The sequence below is a fragment of the Erpetoichthys calabaricus genome, chromosome 4 (genome assembly GCF_900747795.2).
Source record: "Erpetoichthys calabaricus chromosome 4, fErpCal1.3, whole genome shotgun sequence".
Taxonomy (NCBI): domain Eukaryota; kingdom Metazoa; phylum Chordata; class Cladistia; order Polypteriformes; family Polypteridae; genus Erpetoichthys; species Erpetoichthys calabaricus.
Window position 1 is genome coordinate 85,813,415 of NC_041397.2, and position 24,951 is coordinate 85,838,365.

The window sequence follows — 24,951 nt, forward strand, 5'->3', positions numbered from 1 at the left end:
AGACATCCAAAATGCATTTAATACCTAACCTTCATTTGTCAACAAAAATCAGAAAGAGGTTGATTAACTTCCTTGCTTATCCTAAAAATCTGGAAAATAGTGCATGTTACAAGTGACACATTATCAAGGAAAAACTTCCCTACTGTAAATTTCTGAATACAATGAAAATGTAAAGGGGTAAAAAAAGAATTTTAATTGCTACTCGAACATTCTAGTTGTTTCTGCTTTTAGCTAATTAGCAGGGGGAAATGAACTCCATCTATTTTTCCCCATAGTCCTATTCTATATACAGACTTATCCAAACTTATGCACTATATATTAGTATTTTGCATAAGAAAAACTAAGTTGGTACAAAATCCTGGAAACCCGATGCCAAATAAAAGCATTATTATTGTAATTAAATGCATAGAGAAATGTTTCTTTTATAACAAATGACAACCTACATTAAAAAGGGGGTTAAACATTTGCATTGGAAGCATTCTAAAATAAAGGAAGGAAATAGTATCTTAAGCACAGGTAATATAGCAAATAGAGATGAAATAAATCAATAGGAAAATGCACACATTAACAGAAGGACCGCATAACAAAGATTCTGAATTGTCTATTTAAATTGTAAATTACAACAATAAAGTACAATAACAAAGCCCACTGTTAAGCAGAATGTACATTAAAATGCTTTACTTAAAATATCACTAACATTCTGCAGAAAATATATTGCTTGTAATTTAATGCACTTGGATTTCTGCCATACTAAATTATCAATTTAAATAAAAGCCATACTGCAAAGCTCACCAGACCCAAGCATTTTTCAGTTAAGACAAACTTATAGTACTGTAAAAGCATTTGCCCTCTTCTTAATAGCCTTTGTTTTTGCATATTTACACAACTAATGGACTTATTAGACAAAATGAAAGAAAGGGAACACAAGTGAACACACAATACATTTTTAAAGTATTACTTTCTTTATTCAAGGAACAAAGTTATCCAACACTTCTTATCACCAGTTGAAAAAATTATTGCCACATAGTTTTGATATTTGGATGCACCTTTAGAAGCAATAATCACAGCTAAACACTTCCTATAGTTTTATATCAGTCTTTCACATTAATGTTGAACTTTAGCCCAATCTTCTTTGCAGAATTGTTTTAATTCCGGTACATTAGTGGATATCAGGACCTGCTACAGGTTTCACGTCAGGACTTTGATAAGGCCACTCCAAAATATTTAATTTTGCTTCTTATAAGCCCAGTTACACTTTAGGTCATGAACAGATGACCAAATATTCTCCTTATGAATATCTGGGTAAAGTGCAGAATTCATTTTTCCTTCTTTAATGGCGGGTGCGTCTTCCCACACCATCATACTATACCTCCATGTTTAATTACTGGTATGATGTTTTTATTGTTGAACGCTGTGTTAGCTTTATGCCATACCTAGTGGGACCAGCGACATCCTGAGTTCTACTTTTGACCGGTCTGTTCATAGAACATTATTCCATATGCAGGATGAGCACTGATGGTACTCTTTGATAACAGAGGTTTTTGCTTCAATACTTCCTCATGAATCACATTTTTCCCATATCTCTTTGTTATTATGGAACCACAAACACTGACCTAAGCTGATGCTAGGGATGCCTGCAGTTCTTTGGATGTTCTTCTGGGATAATCTGACTTTTTCATTAAGTCACTGCTGTCCACTTGGGATGATACTGACAGACTGGCCTGTCCTGGGAAGATTAATGACTGTTCCAAATTTTCTCCATTTGGAAATAATGGCTTTCACAGTGGTGTGGTGGAGATCCAGTGCCTTGAAAATAGCTTTATAACCCTTTCATGACTGGAAAGCTTCAAGATTCCCCCCATCTATTCTGGAAATTCCTAGGTATAGGGTTTTCTCTAGAAACCTTGTGGCAAACACTGCATCCTAATGGTAAGGGTTAATATATGCAGAGATTTAGATTCAAAAAGGATGACTGCAATTAGGTCTTGCTCTGTTCAGGCAGTTGACTCTACTTATCAACTTCGGTCAGCTGCTTGAGTAAGGAACTAAGGGGACAATTACCTTTTAACCAAATACAAGTGGCTGGATAACTTTATTAGGTAACCACATTTTAGTAGAAATGTAGAAAGAGTTATACATTTACTTCTGGTTACTATGTCCAGGGATTTTTACACCGTTAACTGCGACAAACACACAAAAATAGATGACATCAAGATTAAGAAAAAATACTTTTTCATAGAACTGTATAGGTAGTTTGCGACACCTGGCAAACATGGCACTTGACCACTTGTGTATTTAACAGATATATAGTGCTTGTAAAAAATAAGAAGCCACACACTATAATGATTAAATTCCAAAATTGTTTTTGTCCTTGAAAGATACAGAATCTTTATGAATACCAAATCTATTTGCTCTTTTCTCTTTAAACAAGATATGTTATTATAAATAATGGTATTTCAGAGACTACATGCTTCTTTGTGGACAATTCAAAATGATACCTCATACATTTAAATTGCCCAGACTCTAGAGTTTTTATTTATTTATTTTTTAAAGAGTTTATCACGTGGGATGTAATTTAAAATCATTTAACGTTTTGTAGCAAATCTAATCAGTCAGCTTGATTTGGCAGAAAAAAATCCTGTTATAAGGCCTGCTTATCTAGATAGCAAAACTATAAATAATTTTAGGATATAGTTATGGATAAATCTTACTTACTATTTATGGCAATACTAGCCTCCAAGACACTAATCTTATTACCATTATTAGTCTAAACCATTTGATATGCCCCCCTTATAATGACCATAACATTCTGAAATTTTTTAAGGTCATGGTTGGTGTGGTTGGTTGGAGGGTTTTGAGCTTATGTCTGAAGCTACCAAACCAACTTCTGGTGCTAGGCAAAATGAAACGAAGAGTGAGATGCCAGTCTACCATGAGGGCCACTTTAAATTCTGCAATTGGCTTTATGAGTACATGTGTTTTGCTACTACATTTCACAGAGTACCCACAAAATAAACAGAAACGTGCAAAATGTCCCATAGACAACAACTATACTATGTGAACAGAGGAAGGAGATTCATGAGGCTGGAATGCTAACCACTGCATCGCTACCATATTATGATAAAACAAAAATTTAGATATAACTCAACAAATAAAATAAACCTTACCTTCTCATTGAGCCAGACAGGGTGGCTGCATCTTTATTAACACTGGCACTACGTTGTCTTATCCAACTGCTGTCTGTCAAAAGCTGATTTTTCTTTTTCATCTCTTGGATGATCTTTTGCCTTTCTTGCTCTGCTTGAGAAACAAGCTGATCTTTCTTTAAAGTATCTACTTGATTTGAGTAACTGTTTGAAACATTGTTTCTTCCTAAAAAATAAAAATTTTAATGAAAAGCTTTTCAAAGGCTACATTGTAATGATATTCACATGATTTTTACAAACAAACACTTTAAGGCCGGGTTTATACTTCACGCAACGCATGCACCTTTGGACACTGCTGCTACGCAAGCAGCGTACTACTTATACTTGAGCACGTACTTTATGTATACAGTATCTGGAAGATTCCACCAGATTGCAGTGCGAGATATTATAACGGTAAGAAAACAACATTCGGCTTCACTTTGTTATGAATTGTCCGAAACATCCATTAAATTCCAGGACTCCTTGCCATAATATCTCTGAAAAGGATGGATGTTTAATGATTACATCCATCAATCCAGAGACACACCAATTCCAGCAAGCATTAGGCACGTGGCAGGAACAATCCGTGGACAGTGCATCAGCTCATCACAAGGTGTATACAAACACACACATACACTAGTGTCATTTTAGCATCACCAAATCCCCAAACCTGCATGTCCTTGAAAGGAACCTGGAGCACACTGCGAAAACTCACCAGGAAAACATGCAAACTATAGGCAGGGAACACAAAGGACGTGACTCCCCACTGCGAGGCAGCAGAACTACCTCTCCACCACCGTGCTACCAAACAGGTGTAATTATTAACCATATTAATTATTTAAATGAAGTTAATGATTTATCAGTAAAATGTAATACATTTCATCATGAAAGTGATATCTAGTATAAATCTAAGGATTTTAAATGTGCAGAGTGCTGGAATATCATATCATAAATTTAATGTGTTCTGTGTGGCATTTGCTGCCTGTCGGTGCTGTCAGCGCAGGAGGAAGCCTCAGAAGCATATAGTGATTAACAGCTGGGTCGGTTTTAAGATAACATTTACAACAAGATTAAAGTGGAATTTTTCAGATTGAAGTCGAAAGTTCAACTTTAACCATGAAATAGACCTCCCAAACCCCCCCCCCTTCACTACTATGTCCCTAAATTTTTTTTCTCTATGTGGCTCAAATACGCTTCTGCACATACTGATGCTATTGCGAAAAATAAAGTGAAACCTTTAAAACCTATTGTGTCATTATGATGGCTAATATGTGACACTTGTATTGCCTATGCGAGCAACAGACGAAGAAAAGTACCAAAATAACATTTGTACGTCAGCATTTAAGTTTGATGCTTTGCTTCACTACATAGAATCATTCATCAAACATCGAAGTACACACATTGATTCTGTAGGACCTCCAAAGCAGCTATCTGTCACGTGTTGATAGTAAACAAAGACTCTGACTGTACATTCCAACTTGAACACACTGCGCCTGCTAATTTTTTCCTGGTATTGCAACTTGAGCATGCATTGAGTTAATTTCTGTGGACGTGCTCAGAGGACACATCAAATGAACGCTGGAAACGTGTGGCAGCCATGATGTGTACACTTTCTAAGCGTGAAGTATAAACCAGTCCTTACATTGCACAATGTGATAATAACATAGAAATACCTATGAAGACAGCTTAAATAAAATTTCTAGAGATAAATGCCTGCATACTTTTAAGATAAACTGTTCTGTGAATAATCCCAATGAAGTCCTAAATTCTCAACTGCAGTATGTGATTTAATTCAACAAGAATTTTTTAAAAGCTTACAGAAAACTCTTTATGTAGTACACAAAAGCAGCAATGCTAAGTAATTCAATAATCTGATGTTACAAAATTTTCACTCCACAAAAGATTGTACATCTACAAGTTGAATAGACTACAAGCAAAACAAAACAATGTGATCAATTTTCACAGAAATTGCATGCCAATCAAAATAAAGACAACCTGATCACTTTAATTAATTAACTTAAGCATTAAAAACAGAGACTTTTGATTTTACATGGGGAGCATATTTATCACTTGGAATATATCCAGAAAAGTTAACCTTGTGCCAAAGAAAATTTTATAAGCAGATTTTCTTTTTTAATTAAAAAAACAAAATGAAACATTGCTTGCTATTTAAGACCCTTTGTTTTTTCTTCCATTTGACACATAAGTTCTTCATAGTGCATGCCATGGAACATGGTTGAGGTTCCCCTGACCATCAGAAGTAAGGACTGAGGCTGGTGGCTACATACATTTAATTCACAGTTTGCCTAAGATTTAATTTATGTTTGTTTATAATTATTAGGGGAAAAAGTACAAAGTGGCTGTAAATGATGCAACCACTGCTGCTATCACCTTGACAGCTTGGTGTGTAGTAATGGGAAATTGGAGAGAACATGCTATAAAAAACAAACTTTCAACGTCAAAAGCCAAAATTAGTTACATTAGTCTATAGAGTTCATCCCTCAATTTGATCAAGTAAAAAAGTTGACTTTTGCTCTTTATGTGGAGGGCAGAAACAATGTTCATGCCCAGTTGGAGCAAGTCACATTAAAACTCATTCATGACAACAGAAAGCCAGTTATAAACACACAGATTAATAGAATGGCAGCCTATATGCATATGTGATAATTGTTTTCATTAGTTTACTTATAGCTACTATGGTTCAAAAACTCAATTTTTTTTAGAGTGCATCCAAAAATTATTTATTTGGAAAAGCTTATGTATCACTTTTTGAGGCCCTCCAGTCTCCCCTGTAGTTTGTTTGCCAATCAACAGGGAATTTTGTAGTTCATCAAGTACTTTATATATAAAAGATATGTTCCATAAAAAAAAAACAAAAAAACTCCTTTATGTATTTTTCACAAACCGAGATGAATTTTCTGGAACGTATATAATGTATTTCACTCTCTGATTAAAACTATTAAATCAAAATTTGAAAAAATATATATATATATTGCATGCAAGATCAAAGGTTCTTAGATTGATGATTTCAGTTTCTTAAAAATTAATTGAATCAGTAGTCAAAAAGGCTTTCAGGGGGTTTCCCACCTCTGTCTGGGTCAGCATATTTCATCTGATTTAGTATCTGCCTTCTTTCAGCTTCCAGTTCTGTAGCTGCTTCCATCTTTTCTTTCAAAAAATGTTTCCTTCTCTGGATTTCGTCTTCTAGCAGCCACTGTGCCAAACCCCCTGGCTTTGCATTCATTCCTATGCATATGTTCATTTGAGTACATCTTTTTAAGGATTTTTTTTTTATTAATCCATCTACAGTACATCACTGCTGTTAAGTCTTTCCTCTTTGACATAAGCTAATATGCTTTGTATAACTGTCCGGTTTAATAATACTTTTTATTTATTTGTAGGTGCCTTTCTAAACACTCAAGGACACCGAACAATAGACAAAACACAGATTATAAACAAAAGTAAAATACAACAGTTAAAATCAGACACAGCAATTGTAATCAAAGAGAAAAAGCAGTCTTACACAAATGAGTTTTAAGTTTAAATTTGAAAAGTAAAAATGATTCAATATTTCTAAGCTCAGGTGGCAGTAGGTTCCAAAGCTGGGGAGCAGAGCATTCAGTTGTACCACACATAGTGGAAAGATGGACGAAGGGGACAGTCAAGTGGATGGAGGAAGAGGATCTAAGGGTACGGGAAGGAATGGCAACATGGAGGAGGTCAGACAGATATGGAGGGGCAAGGTTGTGGATAGCCTTAAAAGTTAGGAGAATTTTGAATTGAATTCGGAACTGAACTGGAAGCCAATGAAGCTGCTGCAAAATGTGAGTGATATGGTGAATAGAGGGGGTTCTAGTAATGATGTGGGCAGCGGAATTCTGGACCAGTTGAAGCTTAAGAGATTTGTGAGAAAGACCAAAGAAAAGGGAATTGCAATAATCCAGACGAGAAGTGACAAGGCTATGAACAAGGATAGCAGTGGTGTGGAGAGTGAGGGAGGGGCAAATACGATTAATGTTATGCAAGTGGAAATATGCAGACCGGGAGAGGTTATTGATGTGGGACTGAAAGGATAAAGTACTGTCAAGGATGACACCTAGACTCTTAACCTGTGAGGAAGGGGAGACAGAGCCCTGGGGCACACCTGAAATAACAGTGGTGGGTTGGGATGTGAAAGTTTTAAGCTGAACAAACTGTGTGCGGCCTGAGAGGTAGGATCTGAACCAATCTAGTGGAGTGTGGGTAATGCCAATCGAAGATAATCTATTGAGAAGAGTAGTGTGACAAATACTGTCAAAGGCTGCACTCAGATCAAGAAGGATGAGAATAGTAATTAAATCAGAATCAGCTGCCATAAGGAGGTCATTAGTAATTTTTATAAGTGCAGTTTCTGTACAGTGGAGGGGATGAAAACCAGACTGGAACTGTTCATACAGATTATTTTGAGATAAATAAGAATGAAGTTGAATAGCCACTATTCATTTCAGATTAGAAATAAGACGAAAATTACTGAAATTAGTCAGATCGGCACCAGGTTTTTTCAGTATTGAGGTTATTGCAGCAGTTTTAAAAGATGAAGGAACAGTACCAGTAGTGAGAGAAGAGTGGATTATAGCAGACATAAGGGGGACCAGAGAGGGGAGGCAGGCTTTGACCAGAACAGTAGGGAGGGGGTCCAGTTGACAGGTGGATGGCTTAGACTTACAGACAAGATCTGAGATTTCTGAGAAAGTAGGAAGCTGAAAAGAGGAAAATGAGTGAGTTGGTGGGTGAAATTCAAATGAAGTACTGGAGGAATCTGTACAGAGAGACTGATGAATCTTCTGGATTTTTTCATTAAAAAAGGACATAAGGGAATTGCAAAATTCAGGTGAGTATATGTGAGAAGGCAAAGAATCTCGGGGTGGTGCGATATTGTTAAGTAGTGAAAACAATGACTTGGGTGTTTCCTTCATTGGAGGAAATAATGAGAGTATAATAGATTTAGTTTGGGAAATACAGTCCTTGTAATAAAGTATATGGTTTTTGTACATCTCTCTGTGAACAAAGAGTCCAGTTTTTTTTTATATAACCGTTCAAGTTGCCAGCCTTTGGCTTTCAAAAGCCGAAGTTCAGGCATGAACCAGGGAGCAGAAAAGGAGAAAGAAACAGATCTAGTTTTTACTGGAGCGACAGAGTTAAGAATACCATTATGTCCAGTGTTATAGTGAGAGACCAGTTCTTCAGGAGTGGATAAATTATGAATGTCCAAAAGGGAATCAATGCTATTTTTATGAATCTAAAAATTATTCAGTATACAGTAAAGGTCAGCTATCTGTTTATAATACTAATCAAGTATCTACTGCATCTCTTATACATTTTTTTCAATAAAAAAATGGATGATTTTCTTTGAAAAAAAACAAAGCCATTCTAAAATAGGGTAAACTTCAAAGGTAACCTACCTCACAATATTTTTTATTAACTGAAATTGCTAAAAAGTAAATCTTTAACATAACACACATCCACTAACTTACCAGGGCCATCTGTTACATGTACATCATCAAGTTCTGAAGTTGACTTTGACTTTGCCCTGTGAAGTAGAAAAAGAAAAAAAAAAAAAACAAGAATATGTAAAGAGAGAGTATGAAAACAAAAAATGAAGTATTTTTTGCATTTATTCAGGTAACGATGTAAAAAAAAAAAAAACCAATTACACGCACATCATATAGAATATATGATATTTACCTTTCTGTTGAAAAATCTGTTGTTTCTGGGAGGATTTTAGTAAATCCATAGGAATCATCAGTCCTATATTAAAGCAGTTCAGAGGAAAGAGGCAGAAAAGCAGAATAATATCAAGAATAAAACTAATGTTAGTAGGGGAGGAAAAATGGCAATAAAAACTTAAGAAAACATGGAAATTGTTGCCTAGCCATAAGGTTAGTATCAAGCAAAAACAACAAAGCAGGAAAAACCTCACATAACAGAGGATACAACATTCTAAACATAAGACTTGGGTTAGCTTTTTATGGCACTTACTGTCTTCAAAAAACTACATGTAAAGATGTCTCACCACTGGAAGTATTGTTGTTGCTTTCGCCTTTCTAATTCTCTGCGCCGTTCTTCTGCTGCCTCTTGGCGTCTCTTTTCTTCTATCTGTTTTTGCTCTCTCTCATGCTGTGCTTGCTCCTCTTCCCGTCTGTGTTGCTCTTCCTGCTTTTGCCGTTGTATGGCCATTACCTCTTCTTGCTTCCTCCTTTCCTCAGCATTTTGTTTTTCTTGCTGTCTGAACTTCTCTTCTGCCTCTTTTTTTTCCCTCTGCCGCCTCAATGCAGCCTCCTTCTCTTGGATTTGCCAGGCTGTTTCTTCTTCTTGTTCTTCAATAGCTTCATCATTTACATTTTCCAATTCATTTCTTGGTTTTGCATATTCCCATGAATTTATTAAGTTACCCGAAGACGAGGCAGGGGCATGTGTGTTCAACAGTTTGGAACTCCCTTCTAGTATTTTACGCTCCTATTATATAAGACAGGGATATAAAAAAGAATAATAAGTCTAAAATAATGGCACTTTTTAATGTTGTATTTCTTGTTGTATATATTTTTCCTACCTTTATTCTTTAATTCTTTTCTATGTAAAAGTATATTGGATACTGGGCTGACTATGCCAATGGCATGAACAGCTAAACATAGCTATTATAATGCATACCTCTTCATAATATTTGGAACCCTCTTGTTCAGCTTCTTGTTGTGCACGTGTCCATTCTTCTTTTAGCTTTTCTTGTTCACGTTTGTACTTTTCCTTTTAAATTAAACAACAAAAATTACATATATAGACACAGCATCTCTGCCTAGCGATAGGAAGGTGTAAGAATTTTTTAGTGTATATTATTTCATAGGGTCTGTTGCAAAAGACGGAAAAATTACATTTTCACGTTATATTTTGTACCTGTAGTAAACGCTCTTGCTCCTTTTGCCATTTCTCTTGACGTTTACGTTCTTCTTCTGGATCCCATGCCCAACGTGCCACTGATGTGCTGACAGAGGGGACCTGAATCTAATTTGAATAGGAAATCAGATAACTGTCAGGCCCTAAATGCCACTTTTTCCAGTGCTTTACAATCTTTTTCAGAAGGATGAGATCCTAAAGCTTCATGAAATTACATTCTGCATATACTTTAATACCTAAAACTTTACAATGATAATCTCCTTCAAAAGCTTTAATTTGTTAACTTTGAAAACTTAAATCTGCTTCATAGAATAACCCATAAATACAATACAACTGCAAGTACAAAGAATATTTTAAAGAACCAGACATTACTGACACAGCCATGACAATCTTGGGAAAATTTAAACAGACCAGTAAAGTAAGTCCCACTTGCAATATAGTAACACGTCTTTGTCTTAAACAAATGAAATGTCACTTGAAAGGTTATCTGATACTTAATTTAGCAAATTAAGAACAAATAAAACCAACCCAAATATAAAACAAAAAAAACTTACATCAGGTATTGGTGACTCTGGCCCTCCTTCAAACAAAATAAAAAAAAATTAATCCTCTTTATTTAAAAAATATTTTAATATATGAAGGTGAATCAAAAAAAGTTAATGCTAATATACCTTGTAAAAACATTATACCATCTAAATTATTAGGCACATTTCTCCTGCAGCTAACAATATGTAATTTACAGTCAAAGTGTGTTTATGTCAGCTTCCTTTGCCAGATGCATTAAGTAATGAACAATGTGCTGTCATTATTTTTTGTGGTCAGATAAAACTGATACTCCCAAAGTCAAAAATGACTGTTAGGACAGCATATGATAAAAATAAAAAATCTGGTGCTGATTAAGCTTTTTCTTAATTCAATGATAAATAAAAGTTCCTTACATTTTGATTCACCATGGCATATACTTGTGAACATTTTAATAATGCACTTTATGCTTCGGGAATTCAACAAATTCAAATCTGACAAAACAATACAGTGTGTTTTTATTTCTGCTGTATGTGTCATACATTAATTAAATGCCTATGATTTTCCCCAGAGGATGCAATGAAATCACTGCAAATGGCAAAAAAAAAAATCAAAATCAGACTTGCACATGCTTAAGCAGGTATTAGAGAGCAAGGAAGAGGGGGAGGAAAAAAAAAAAAAAGGTTAATTTCCACAACATGCAGGCCAACTACAGTATTTCAGACAAAATTAAACCATACCATTATGTGTAACTTTCAAAATTTGACTCAAATGCCCCAAATGAATGCCAGATATTAGCATAAATCACCTGAAAGTATGTTGTTGTACATGACTTTACTAAGCTAATAGTATCAATTTTGAAAATTTACATCATAATTGAATAATATATTTAATCTAATTTCTTCTACCTTAACAAAAATAGAATGTCTGCTTTTGGCACATTTACAATTTTTCTTTAAAAACAACTGTAAGAATATCATGAAGATCAACATATAAAAAATGTGGGCCCTTCTAAGATTAATATGTCCATCCCAAGTTAAACTTTAATCATTCTTGTGGGAGAAAATAGTTAAGCAGTAATTGTGAGTAGTAGCAGACTTTTAAGGTTACATAATGGGATAATATGAGTCAACTACATGCTTTCAAAATATAATTACAGAAGATAATATGGATCAGATGAGTCAACATAATCACTTGAATTCAGCTCACTACAATTTAAATTGTAACAGACTTTGGATTAAGCTTGATAAATATTTTGGATTAACATGGCTACTTGCTCAATGCTAAAAATCATAATCATACAAATGCAAAAAATCTGGCTAAGATGACTTAAAATATCCTCCAATTAAATTTATGCTAATATTGTGAAACACACATACTTTGTTTCCAGGTTTACACATGCAAACCAATTTTAAGCAAACAAAATACTTCACATCATGGGATTTTGGTATGGTTCATGATACGCTGTTTTCTGCATTCCTTGAGTAGTTTGGCTTCTTTGTTTTAATTGGATTATAACCAAATTTGCATTAATAATTTTTTATAAAAACAATATCAAAAAATTGGTCTGTCTATAGTATATAAATAGATTTCCTGCTCCAGGCGACCATCCTGAATAGTACTATACATGTAAATCACTTTATTAAAGCAAGCAGCAAACTGCAAATTATACAGTTTTTCATATTACTTTTAATAGATATTTATGTGCTCACAAATATGAATACCACCAAGAGAAAACAGCATATCATTAGTGCAAGCTACAGGGGATAACAGGACTCACAAAGGCCCATTACCACAAAGGTAGACCAATGAACTGAAAGAACACCCTGATGAGCCTGAAGAAAGAATACATGAATTATACTGCCTGGCAAAATGAAATGAGCTGAAGACTGAACAGATGCACAACCCAGCACCATAGCTTCAGTCACTGCTAAAATAAGAATAAAATGTTGCTGTTACCAGACCACATACGCATTTATGTTTACCTTGCTGTTCAAAAAACTGTGATCGCCTTTTAAAGTTTTTCAAAGAAATTGGTTCAGATTCTACACAGGAAATAAAAACAAAAATATACTGAAAATTCTTTTTGCTGGATTCACTTATCTAAAGTGTGTAACACTGAATTAATTTTAAGAGGCGCTCTGAAATTACAGACTCTTCAACAGTAATGTATTTATGTTCATCTTAAATGAAGAGAATTGATTAAGAATTAGCATTTAATAGTAAATATAAAACCACCATTAAATGATGCATAAACCAGGTTGAAGGCTCCAATATGCTATAAACACATTCTTGCAATTTCACAGATGTCATGCTTTTCAAAGTACATGTCATTTTTGTTTTGCTTTTTTTTTTTTACCTTTGTTTCTTCTTATTACGGATTCATGAGGGGGACCTTCATTTACTGCTTTAGATTTGTTCTGAAAAGAAACAGAAAAAAATAACCTGTGTGTTTTGTTTTTTATTTACATCAAAACTCATAGCAGACACTTAAAAGTAAACTTCACGTGTTCCCTAATTGAAACCTTTTCTGCTGCATTTTCACAGCAGCTAAGCAGTAGCATATAACTTAGAATTTAGAGCTAACCTACAAAGTATTGCAAGGATTACAGGAAATTATGTGCATTAAATGCAAAATCCAATGGAACAACAATCTGCCATTAAAAATCTAAACACACACAAAAAAAAGAATTTTTAAAAATTGCTTACATCATCTGGATGTCTGTAGAAATTTGTCTTCAACACCTTCTCCGTCGAATCATACGAAGTTATATCTGAGGAGCTGGCATTAATGAACTTTTCAGCAGAACCTACAAGTGTGTTATCCATACTGGTGAGATTGACGGTTTTATGGTTTTTATATGGTAGGGAAGGTCGGTCTCTGGCCCAATCTGAATGTATGATGGTATAATGTCACTTGTTCAGCAACTTTAAAATGTGTGAAAATAAAGAGATGTTCTCACAGAAAGATTACATAAAGAGGTAATCAGAAGTTAAAATAGAATCTGATTTTTTGCCAATAGACCACCTTCCCAATAAACATGCAAAGTTTTAATTTAGTTTTTTTTTTATTTTAAAGTAAAAATTTACCAAAACGTCTATAGATCTTTGATGCTAGGTTGAAGCTAGACACTAACACATTTTTAGAAAGTTATTTCAACAGTATATTTACATGCAGAACACATTTTCTGAAGGAGCATTAATTTTTCCCAACATTTTGTTTAAAATTGCATACCTCATATGACATTTTAAAACTGAGTGCAGAAACATGACTAATGCACAAACTGCCTACAGACCAATTGGTAAATTTTTAAGAAAGGGTTTTTTTTTTTTTTTAATATATTTTAAAGACTGCATTTAACATTTACTATAATATTAATGGAAATATGTTAAAGACATACAGTATAACATGACAGGCATGATGCAGTGCTAAACATTTTAAAACTTATACCTCCCCATTATAAGAGTGTGGTTTACCTTTTTCACCATGCCGACGAATGTCCATCACAAGGTTTCCATTTCTTACAGCTTTGTCCATGGTGTCTGTCCACTGGTTAAGGTCCATATTAGACACCTTTATTCCATTTACAGTGAGAATTTCATCATCTACCTGAAGATGGCAAAGTTCTGCAGGACTACCTAAAATAATGGAAGAATGCTTCAAAAACAAACACCTTAAAAGTGTAAAAGGTTAAAAAATGAAAATCCAAAGCTGCATCTTTATGAGACTTGCTCATATGCTAAAATTTTTATGGTGTACAGTTTTAGCTTGGTATAAAATGCATCAAATAGAAGTCAGAACAAAAGATCAACATAATTCACAGTCTGTTTACAGACAGATTCCAGCTAAAACTATAGCAAATTACATCCCACTGAGTAACCTGAGCCTGCTACCTGCTGCATTATCAATCATTCATGTTCATCTGGTTAGCTAGTAAAGGCGCTGCTGGCACCTTAGGCTATGCTTGTAATCTAGTCCCTAAAAATTCCAGCAACTTTCCATACCATCAGCAGTAGTTACAAGACACTTCACTGTTAATTTGAGGAACTAAAAATAAATTAAAAATAAATTAAAAAAAGCCAAAAGTGCAATATTCAATGCAGTATGTTATTCAAGGTGCAAAATACAATATACTGTATATTGTATATTAAATACTTTGTTTAGTACTACAATCTCAACTCTATTGTTCGCAGATTGAACCATAGCCCACTTACTAGCTTTGTAGAACTTAAATAATCTCCAATTCTCTGCATTGGGTTTCCTTTTGGTACTCCACTTTTACCTCACATCCCAAAGACATGCAAGTTAGGTTAACTGACAACTCTAAGTCAGCTCTATATGTAAGAAAGTGGAATTTAAATATTTTATTTTCCTTGTAATGGACTTGCATTTGTACTTATGCTCTCGCAAGGCAGGAACCAACCCTAACACTAACCTGAGTAAATAAAAAATTGCAAACAAAAAAGTATATCAATAACTGTTAAATCTGAACATTTTAATTTTACAATGGGCTTCATTATGCTATTGCTATATTTAAAAAATGTAAGCATTTAAATTATTATGCATAATCAGAGATTACAAAATTCCAGCCATTTAATGATAGCATTCCCTTTCCCTGGTTATATAAAAGTTACACGGCAAAACTAAATTCCTCTCCAGGCACTGACAAACTAATTTAGAAACAGCATAAAAAAGTATCCTAAAATCTTTCTAGTCTCGTAACTAAATATTTTAAAATCTTAAATATTGCATGTTGTATCTCATACCTAGACAGATAGATGGATGCACAGATAGATGGATGATACTTATGTCCACAAGGGGTAATTAAACAACAGCATTTGCATAAAAATGCTGGAGAAATTTTAATTACTATATTTCTACAAAAAGGAATTAAATGTTGAAAAAAATGCACAGATAAGTACATTGTATGAGGGTAGATCAAAAAGTAAATGCAATTACTATAATATAGGCTGATGCAACACAACACTTTTGCAATGGCTTATGGGTAGTTCAAACACACACAGTGAAGCGCTCTGCCATTAGTCTAGTTGAAGATCAAATGAACATGGACTATTAGCTGCAGGATTACACAATTGTTGAACAATGCCAAAGTAAGATTTGTTTGGGCATTGGGACTGAAGCCAGCTGAAATTCACCAAAGGATGTTGTCTTACACAGATCAATAAGCTGTTTGGGTACCCATCTTGCACAAACGTTACAATACCCCCAAGTCTTCATGCACTATGGCATATGCGGATCCATATCTGATATTCAAATGTGCAGAAACAATGGACAACGTAATACATTGGTCTTCTTTGATGACGACATTCATCATGTTGCTGTGGGCTTGTGTGCTTGATGTTGATGATCGACCAGAACAAGCCTCATTGATTACACTTGGTCGATCCCATTTTAAACATATTTACCTACTCAAACTTTTTGTTGAGTCATGCAGTTTCCACTTCAGTACTGAGCCAACATCCATCGGTGAATTTCAGTTGATTTCATTTCCTCTGCATAAAGAAATCTCACTATGGCGCTTTGTTCAACAATGCTGCCATCCCACAGCAGAGCATCCATGTTCATTTGACCATGGCTAAAACTAAACTAATGGCAGAGCACTGCATGTGTTTGAACCACACATAAGCCAACACAAACATGTTGTACTGTGTCAGTTTCCATCTGTTCTGGTTTTCGTGTAAATTTCAATTTGCCTTTACTTTTTCATTCCCCCTTTTACATTGCAGGCATAGGAAACTTACAAAAACAATGATTATCTATTTAAAATAAAGCTACTAGCACAAAAACAAAACTTTATTGAATTACTATAGCATTGTACTATCTGACAGGATTAGTCACAAATAAAGAAAACTTGCCTTGCTCTACTGCCTTTACAATGGAACTGGAACCTTCCCAGATGGTTGTAAAACCAAAGTCTCTACCACTGCTGGGTTTCTGATTCAAAATAATCCTCATATCACTATACTGTTCCTGAGGAAAAAAAAACATCAAAATGGAGCATCTTTGATATACACATGATGGATTAAGAGTTGTTTGGCATGTTTTTTTTAGGCACACCAAATACACCTATCTAAAAGCCAAACAGAACCATTACACAGGCGGAGGCAGTAATTTGAGAAATTAAAGTTGTTAATTTAATTATTTAAGTTACTAGAGAGTAAATTAGACTGGCAAAAATATGGGAAATGATAAACAGGGTAAATGGTGAAAAATAATGCTGGAAACTGGAAAATACATTAATGACTATAAATAAAAGCTAAATATGTATTTCAAATATAAATCAGTGCTCTTAAAGAACATATTTAAGTAAATCAAACATCTGAAAATATTACTTCACTGCAGTGATAAGATAATAATCACTTATACTATGAAAGATAAACAAGGAATCTACATTTATATCTGTCTATAAACAAAAAATCTTGGAAGGCGACAATACGTGATCTTCTCGGAAGACAATTTGATGTCCCACGAGAGACACTTTAGCGTCATGCAAAACAAGGCAGTGAGACAAAAGGACAGCAACTGATCAGACCGTATCTCCTCCCAAACCATAACAACGCAAGCGGCAGAGACGCAAAGTGGATGGAGCGTAACACGCCTGGGGGGGGGGGGGGGGGGGATGGAAGGGGGTGAGTAAGCGAAGCGAGCAGGGGACAAAGCCCCCTACTATTTAAATAAAAAAAGTTTTTTCAACCCTTACTACATACCACTGAGCAACTCCTCTGAAGTAAGGTGCATCAGCAGTTATTAAGTGTGTATTGTGTGTAAAATTGTCAAGCCTTTTTTTCATTTTTCAAAAAACATTTTTAAAGAAAGTGGTACTTAAGTAAACTGCAGGAAAGAACTGAACTTGCATCCTCATGGTTTGAAGTCAAAAGCTTTCAGCACTATGCTACACTGCCTGTACTTTTCCAGTTAAGAAACTGGTACAATACAACTGCCAACACCAGAGGAGAACAGTGTTATAACTGACTAACCTGTGAGTTAACCTTGGATTCAGGCAGCTTAACAGTGTTGATAATTGTCTGGTTTTCTGTGAAGCTGGAAGTAATGCCATTCTTTGCCTCAACGACAGAAGTTTTTGCTTCTTGGACTATAGGCTGTGGAGGATTTATCTGTTTTGGAGGCTGATACTTTTCCACCCCTTCCTCATGTTCTTCCTTCTTCTCTTCCTCTTCTTCCTCCTCCTCTGTACTACTCAGAGCAGGACTAGACTGAGAATGGCTGTCCTCTTCTGGTCTTAAAAACTGGCTGTATCTGTTGATACTACTTGACTTGTTAGAGAAACTGTTTGTATCCCCATTGTGCTTTTGTGTCTCATCCATCTAGTGACAACATGAACATTTTTCATGTTAAAGTAAGTACCAGTGGTAGAGCAGGAAAAATATTTACAACAAACAGTAAACTGTACTTAATTTATAATTCTATTTTTCTAAATGAATTTGCAAAAATAAAACTATGAAACATCAGTGATAACCTGCCTACTACAGGGCAACATAATGAAATTTAAAAAATTGATGCATTTAAGTGAAAATAAAAAAATAACATCTGTTTTCAAACACTCTCCATTTTCTTTTGCAATGCACATTTTATACAATACATCTTAAAATATGAATTTAATATAAAAGAACGTTTAAAAGTTTAATATGAATATGAAATGGACTTATCAAGACAGAGACCAGAATCTAATAATTGAATTAGTGTAATTTTGATCTAGTACTAAATGCTGAAGTGCTTGATAAATAAAATGTCCTAGTGCTCACTCTATTATTTATAGGAGCTGTAAGTTGATCACTATGTGCACTTGCTATTACGAGTAAAAGGTGAAAGAAAGAAGGAAAAAAAAAAGAAAAAAGGAAAAAGCATGCAGGTTATTTAAACTCGAGAAAGCAGGTAAGGTAGATACTGAATATATTTAAATGCACATTACTTACTGTGAAAGACCTGGGAAGTGATGAAATTTTACTTGACTGCGTCCCAAAAGGTCGCGGAGCAACTACAGAGGTTATTCGTGAGTTATCAGATCTCTGGTAACTTCGGGGAAGAGAGGCTGAAACCCGAGCTGCTCCTGGTTTTATATCCATTGAACTTTGTGTATACAAAGAAAGAGAGCTCTGTTCTTCGTGCAGACTCCCAGATGCTTGCTTATATTCTGCAGTTTTTTGGTTAGCCTTGGTGAGCACTGAATTGTTTGGAATTGTAATGGAATTTAGAGTGCTGCTTGACTTCTTGTCCACTGGTGTCCAAGAGACAGGTTTAGACAGCATCTCCCTACTTTTAGAGTATGGTGTATCCACTTCCACAGTGTAACTTCTCTCAGGTAGTCTTCTTGAAGGGGGCTTCTCATCAGCAAATACATCTTCACTCGATGAATGGAGGCTCTTGTTGTCTGCCGTTTGTTTGTCATTGATCTGAACCCTCTGATCCCGGTTTTCTCTTGGGAAACATAACACAATTTAGAATAAAAGTGATACAAAGAGGTAAAGAGGGCAGGGAGGAGTGATCTTTGGAAAGCATTCAGTGATTAAATTACCGGTTTACAAGAGGTGAGGAGAGTGTGTGTGTCTCAGTTACTCACCTACATGTTCGTGTACAGCAGTGTATTTTATTTTTAAGGGTGCACAAGTCATTAAAAAGTGCAGACATCAGTACTGAAGAGGTGCATTTCTTTATCCTCCCTACTTGGTTTAATCACTCTCTCAATATATATGTCCATCAGTCTGTCATGACCAAAGTTTCATCTTAACTTCAAACCTTTACAAATATGTAAACCAACTATTCTTATCAACTTGTACTTTAGCTCACATATTCTGCAAGTATTCCTCATGGTGGAGGCTTTTCTGATGCATAGGGAGACTTGTTTGGCATGCCAGGATTCTAAATCCAAATAAAAACATTAGTAGGGACATCAAAACCGAACAAGCTAATTATTGGATCATCTAAAAGCAGAAAGGAAAAATGCTCTGGATACTTTATGGTGCAAGTAATAACAGAATGTGGGTAGCATGTACACATTTACACTAAACTAAAAAGGATTATGTCCGAGTATATTGTGCAAAAAAGGTCTGCTGACATATGGTTGTGTTCCGTATCCAAAATTACTAAAAACAAAGTTCAAGTGATCCAAGATTCAAAGGTGGTGAAAAATAAAATTACTAACCAAGGAATGTGCTTTATTTACAAGGATGAAACTACAACAAAAGGCTGATCAGCTCTGACAGGAATTATTCAATAATATAAAGAGGACAATTTTTTCTTCTTTAAAAATAACTAGGTCACCTATAATCTGCTTCTTGATATATATATAAAAAAAAAAAAAGGAATAGTATGTTCAACTAATATGTAATTTTAGCTAAAGTACATCTTTTTCCTAAAAAGCCCTAAAATGTTTCACTATAGACCTCTACTATTAATTAAAAATGTGTTAGGGTAGAAAAAAGCATAATAATGTTGATTAAAAGCATAAACCAAAACTCAAGTATAAAAAAAAAACAAAAAAAACAAAAACCTTAGTACTCATTCATTATTAATACTATAACTTGCAAAATGCTGAATAAAATTCTGATTTAGTAATCTGGCATACAGATTTTGGATTTCACCAAAGGCAAATGAAACTGCACAGCCACTGCAACTCCAATACTAAAACGTTTATGAAAAAAAATTGTAACCAGTGATACTTTAAATGGTGACGGACTTTCAGCAAAATATCTATGATATTAGTGTGCGACACAGCCTGTATTTTTATATACCGATTTTATAAATATTTTAACACATATCTATAAAAATAGAATACTTATATTTGACTACAAATACCTGTTTACAATAAAACCAGAGGCAGAGAAACTCTCTTTTAATTACCTTTCTAGTTGCATCTCTCTGAAGGTTTTCACTCGTCTTGATATATCAGCAGAAGCAATCTGTTCAATCAGGTCCCTCTCTTCTTTCTTTTTTACAAGGTCAGAATTGAAGCTCTTGCGACGGCTTTTCCACTTGCTTAAATCCTTAAGGAAAAAAAGTATCTATACATTAGAAAAATCTTATTTTTTTTGCATTGTCAAAATGTATTAAAAATTATATAACAGTCTACTCTCTCCCCCACTCTCTCTCAGAATAGATGCTAAAAAGTAGACCCGATTTGCAGGTGTCCTAATTCTGTTTAAATATAACCAAGCAGTAGATCCCCTGTGTAATATACTGCTGTGACTGACCTAAATGTCTGGTTTAGTTTATAATAATACAAAACAAACCATTAATGTTTTTAAACAGATAAATTATTCTTCTCAGAGGAATCCTTTATTTCTTAAGGTAAAGCTACTTAAAAATAATGTCGTGATGGTCCAATATCCCTCCATTCAAGTGTAAAGACCATAAAAGGTTTCACTATAAATTGTACAGCACAAACTCAAAAAGGGTGATGAAAAAAATGACAGTTGCTAAATGAGAGATTGATTTCAAAATGAGGTGATGATTCAGCATGACCCTATTATTGGTAAAGACAGCTGAAAATATAACAATATGTTTCTATTTCAGTCTTCTTTCAATCAGATGCGATGTGTAAACAACTTTAGTCAATGTAACATTACACAACTTTGTGCAGAGGGTGAAGTCAAACCAGAAAACAGCAAATGAAGTTGTCACTGCCTGAGCGTATCATATTACACAATACAATATTGCAAGGTATATCAAATTAGACTACAGTGTAATGACATTCCAGCATATATTCACATTTCCAAAGTATTGCACACTTATCCCTGACAGCCAATAATGTGCTGTCTGATAGACTTGCTTTACAGGTAAAGGCAAGTTCAGACAAAATTTTGGCCATTTTTTCTATTCCTTCAAGATACTTAAGACATGACATCAGACAGGCAAGCCCATCTGCAAGGTCCAAAACACCTGTTTCTTTATTCTCATTGCTGCATTATATGCACTATACTTCCAGGAGAGCACTCATTGGTTATTATGTCTCACTATCACACAAGCCAGTACTACAAAGACAAAAATAAACCTATTTGACTTTAATTCGGCCAATCTGCAGACTGGTTGGACTTAGTCACTTGGTACAGTATATCAAACATGCCTACAGCATGCTAAGATTGAAGTGAAATGAAGTCTGTGACTGAAAGTGTCTAGAAAAGTTGTGTAATGAGACATGGCTTTTAACTCAATTTCCTTTTTTTTTTTTTTTTTGTTTGTCAGCTGTAGACTGCTTTCTTCTAAAAATTATCAGTATGTAGAACTGTATTGCGTCACTGGTGTTAATAAGGACATGAGACAAGTCAAAGGAAAAATCCCACTTTACATTATAAAAGCATTTTCAAAAAGCTTCCACGCTTTATTTTTCAGTTTAAGTTAGATACACTTCAACTCATTACTTTTCATTACAGGGTCCCCATTTCAAAGTACACTAGTTGTTTACAAACTTCTCAATGCCCTTAGAAACAGTTTTTTGGTTGAGTGTGAAGTCAGTTTATGAATGGTTTCTTTCACTTCATTGCCATTTTGCAAATCAAAAAGCATATCTTTGAGAGGTGACAAGTCAGAAATGTAAAACGTATAATGATACAAATAATAATGATGAATAGATAATATGAAATTAATAATAATACCATATATAATGTCAAAATATCTCTTTTTTGAGGTGTATCTGAACAGGAAAACTACTTAGGTGTACGATCATTTACTTAACACTGTTCAACAGAACAGTTCATCTCAATAACTATTTTTTCAATCATCATCAAGAAATAACTTCAAGTAAGTAAGTGGATCTTGGCTGTCAACGTTCACTTTTATTCCTGGTTGCCTCAAAAAAATCAAAATGAGGTGGTGCTGGGTTATTTGAAGCAGGGTCAAGAGAAACTGAAACGTGAGCATCATTTTGGGGTTCATCAGAATCACTTTCAATTTCACTGTCCATTTCTATTTCACTGAAGACAGATTCACCTTGTCATCACTGTGGATGAGAGGCTCCTCAGCATCACTGCTCATATCATTGTCAAGAACATGCAACTGGGGCTGCTGAGAAACATTTCTTATGAGACACCATTATGAGGCTAGGAGAAGATGCATCTACACTGTTGCTGAAGGGAATGGCTATCCTGATCCGAGAAGGGAATTTTCAATGAATTTCTGTGTTAGTCATGGATTGCCCAAATGAACAAAATGGTTGAACACATGGATGCTGATAAGTGTACCTGGTATCACAGTACTTTGCATAAATGGTAAATAATTAACTTCGTAGTTATGCCAACTGACAATCTCTTGGGGGTTAGTTGGCTCATATGGATAGACTGCCCACTGTACACATGTAAACAGTTAGTTCCAGAATATATTCTCAACACTGAGGTAAAGAGATGTGCTGAGCCATCTACTGGTCATCACTTTGTAAATTGCCTCAGATGGGCAGCCTATTGGACAGAACTGGAATTCCCAAATAACCAGTGGTTTTGTACTAAGAATAACTAATTGATGCTTCTACTTAGAAAATAGTTCAGTTCCCCACTGCAGAGGAGACTCTCCTATATGTCAGAAGAGGTCAGTGGCATTACAGTTCTAATGAACCCCATTCAAGTTCACAGAATGGATGTAATTACAAGGAAATGTGGCCAAAGGTTTCTTGTTGGTCATGGCAGCAAAACCTTGAACCTGTTTGTGTACACTAGTTACTGTACAAACATTTAAAATATATTTATAGTTATACTTTACCTATTTTGTACATTACAAAATTAATAAAAATAGAATCTGTTAATAGATTTAATCAGGATTTTAATTTCATTTAGACTCTGGCTAACAGGTAAAATGGCAACAATTTATTGAGCTGTGACTATGTCAGTTACAAAAGAAAGCTAGAGTCATATGAAAAAGTTTGGGAACCCCTCTTAATTCTTTGGATTTTTGTTTATCATTGGCAGATTTTTCAAAGTAGCAACTTCCTTTTAATATACGACATGCCTTATGGAAACAGTACTATTTCAGCAGCGACATTATGTTTATTGGATTAACAGAAAATATGCAATATGCATCATAACAAAATTAGACAGGTGCATAAATTTGGGCACCCCAACAGAGATATTACATCAATACTTAGTTGAGCCTCCTTTTGCAACTATAACAGCCTCTAGACGCCTCCTATGGCCTTTGATGAGTGTCTGGATTCTGGGTGGAGGTATTTTTGACCATTCTTCGATACAAAATCTCTCCAGTTCAGTTAAATTTGACGGCTGCCGAGCATGGACAGTCTGCTTCAAATCATCCCATAGATTTTCAATGATATTCAAGTCAGGGGACTGTGACGACCATTCCAGAACATTGTACCTCTCCCTCTGCATGAATGCCTTTGTAGATTTCGAACTGTGTTTTGGGTCATTGTCTTGTTGGAATATCCAACCCCTTCGTAACTTCAACTTTGTGACTGATGCTTGAACACTATCCTGAAGAATTTGTTATTATTGGGTTGAATTCTTCCGACCTGTCGACTTTAACAAGGGCCCCAGTCCCTGAACTAGCCCCACAGCCCCACACAGCATGATAGAAACTCCACCAAATTTGACAGTAGGTAGCAGGTGTTTTTCTTAGAATGCGGTGTTCTTCTTCCGCCATGCAAAGCACTTTTTGTTATGACCAAATAACTCAATTTTTGTCTCATCAGTCCAAAGCACTTTGTTCCAAAATTAATCTGGCTTGTCTAAATGAGCATTTGCATACAACATGCGACTCTGTTTATGGCATGAGTGCAGAAAGGGCTTCTTTCTCATCACCCTGCCATACAGATGTTCTTTGTGCAAATTGCACTGAATTCTAGAACGATGTACAGATACACCATCTGCAGCAAGATATTCTTGCAGGCCTTTAGAGGTGATCTGTGAGTTGACTGTAACCATTCTCACAATCCTGCGCATATGCCACTCCTGTATTTTTCTTGGCCTGCCACACCTGGGTTTAACAGCAACTGTGCCTGTGGCCTTCCATTTCCTGATTACATTCCTTACAGTTGAAACTGACAGTTCAAACCTCTGAGATAGCTTTTTGTAGCCTTCTCCTAAACCATGATACTGAACAATCTTTGTTTTCAGACCTTTTGAGAGTTGCTTTGAGGATCCCATGCTGTCACTTTTCAGAGAAGAGTTAAAGGGAAGCACAACTTGCAATTGACCACCTTAAATACCTTTTCTCATGATTGGATACACCTGTCTATGAAGTTCAAGGCTTAACGAGCTAATCCAACCAATCTGGTGTTGCATGTAATCAGTATTGAGCAGTTACATGCATTCAAATCAGCAAAATTACATGGGTACC

General features: G+C 35.1%; 1 protein-coding gene across 15 annotated transcripts in view; it reads right to left on the minus strand.

The window, feature by feature from the left end:
• The window catches only part of lmo7a (LIM domain 7a), a 192,011-nt gene that overhangs the window by 8,571 nt on the left and 158,489 nt on the right, over positions 1 to 24,951 (minus strand). For 5 of the 15 annotated variants that reach the window (XM_051927296.1, XM_051927305.1, XM_051927294.1 and 2 more), the window contains 17 exons: positions 20,515 to 20,657; positions 18,591 to 19,092; positions 17,634 to 17,981; positions 16,512 to 16,626; positions 14,112 to 14,273; positions 13,344 to 13,525; positions 12,994 to 13,054; positions 12,620 to 12,679; positions 12,428 to 12,469; positions 10,667 to 10,692; positions 10,113 to 10,220; positions 9,873 to 9,965; positions 9,238 to 9,680; positions 8,910 to 8,972; positions 8,699 to 8,754; positions 6,273 to 6,431; positions 3,168 to 3,372 (listed from right to left, as the gene is read on the minus strand). In XM_051927296.1, the coding sequence (XP_051783256.1) occupies positions 3,168 to 3,372; positions 6,273 to 6,431; positions 8,699 to 8,754; positions 8,910 to 8,972; positions 9,238 to 9,680; positions 9,873 to 9,965; positions 10,113 to 10,220; positions 10,667 to 10,692; positions 12,428 to 12,469; positions 12,620 to 12,679; positions 12,994 to 13,054; positions 13,344 to 13,525; positions 14,112 to 14,273; positions 16,512 to 16,626; positions 17,634 to 17,981; positions 18,591 to 19,092; positions 20,515 to 20,657 (2,768 nt within the window). Of the gene's footprint in view, positions 1 to 3,167; positions 3,373 to 6,272; positions 6,432 to 8,698; positions 8,755 to 8,909; positions 8,973 to 9,237; positions 9,681 to 9,872; positions 9,966 to 10,112; positions 10,221 to 10,666; positions 10,693 to 12,427; positions 12,470 to 12,619; positions 12,680 to 12,993; positions 13,055 to 13,343; positions 13,526 to 14,111; positions 14,274 to 16,507; positions 16,627 to 17,633; positions 17,982 to 18,590; positions 19,093 to 20,514; positions 20,658 to 24,951 lie in introns of all 15 variants that reach the window. The other 10 variants (XM_051927295.1, XM_051927308.1, XM_051927309.1 and 7 more) reach the window with 8 other exon arrangements.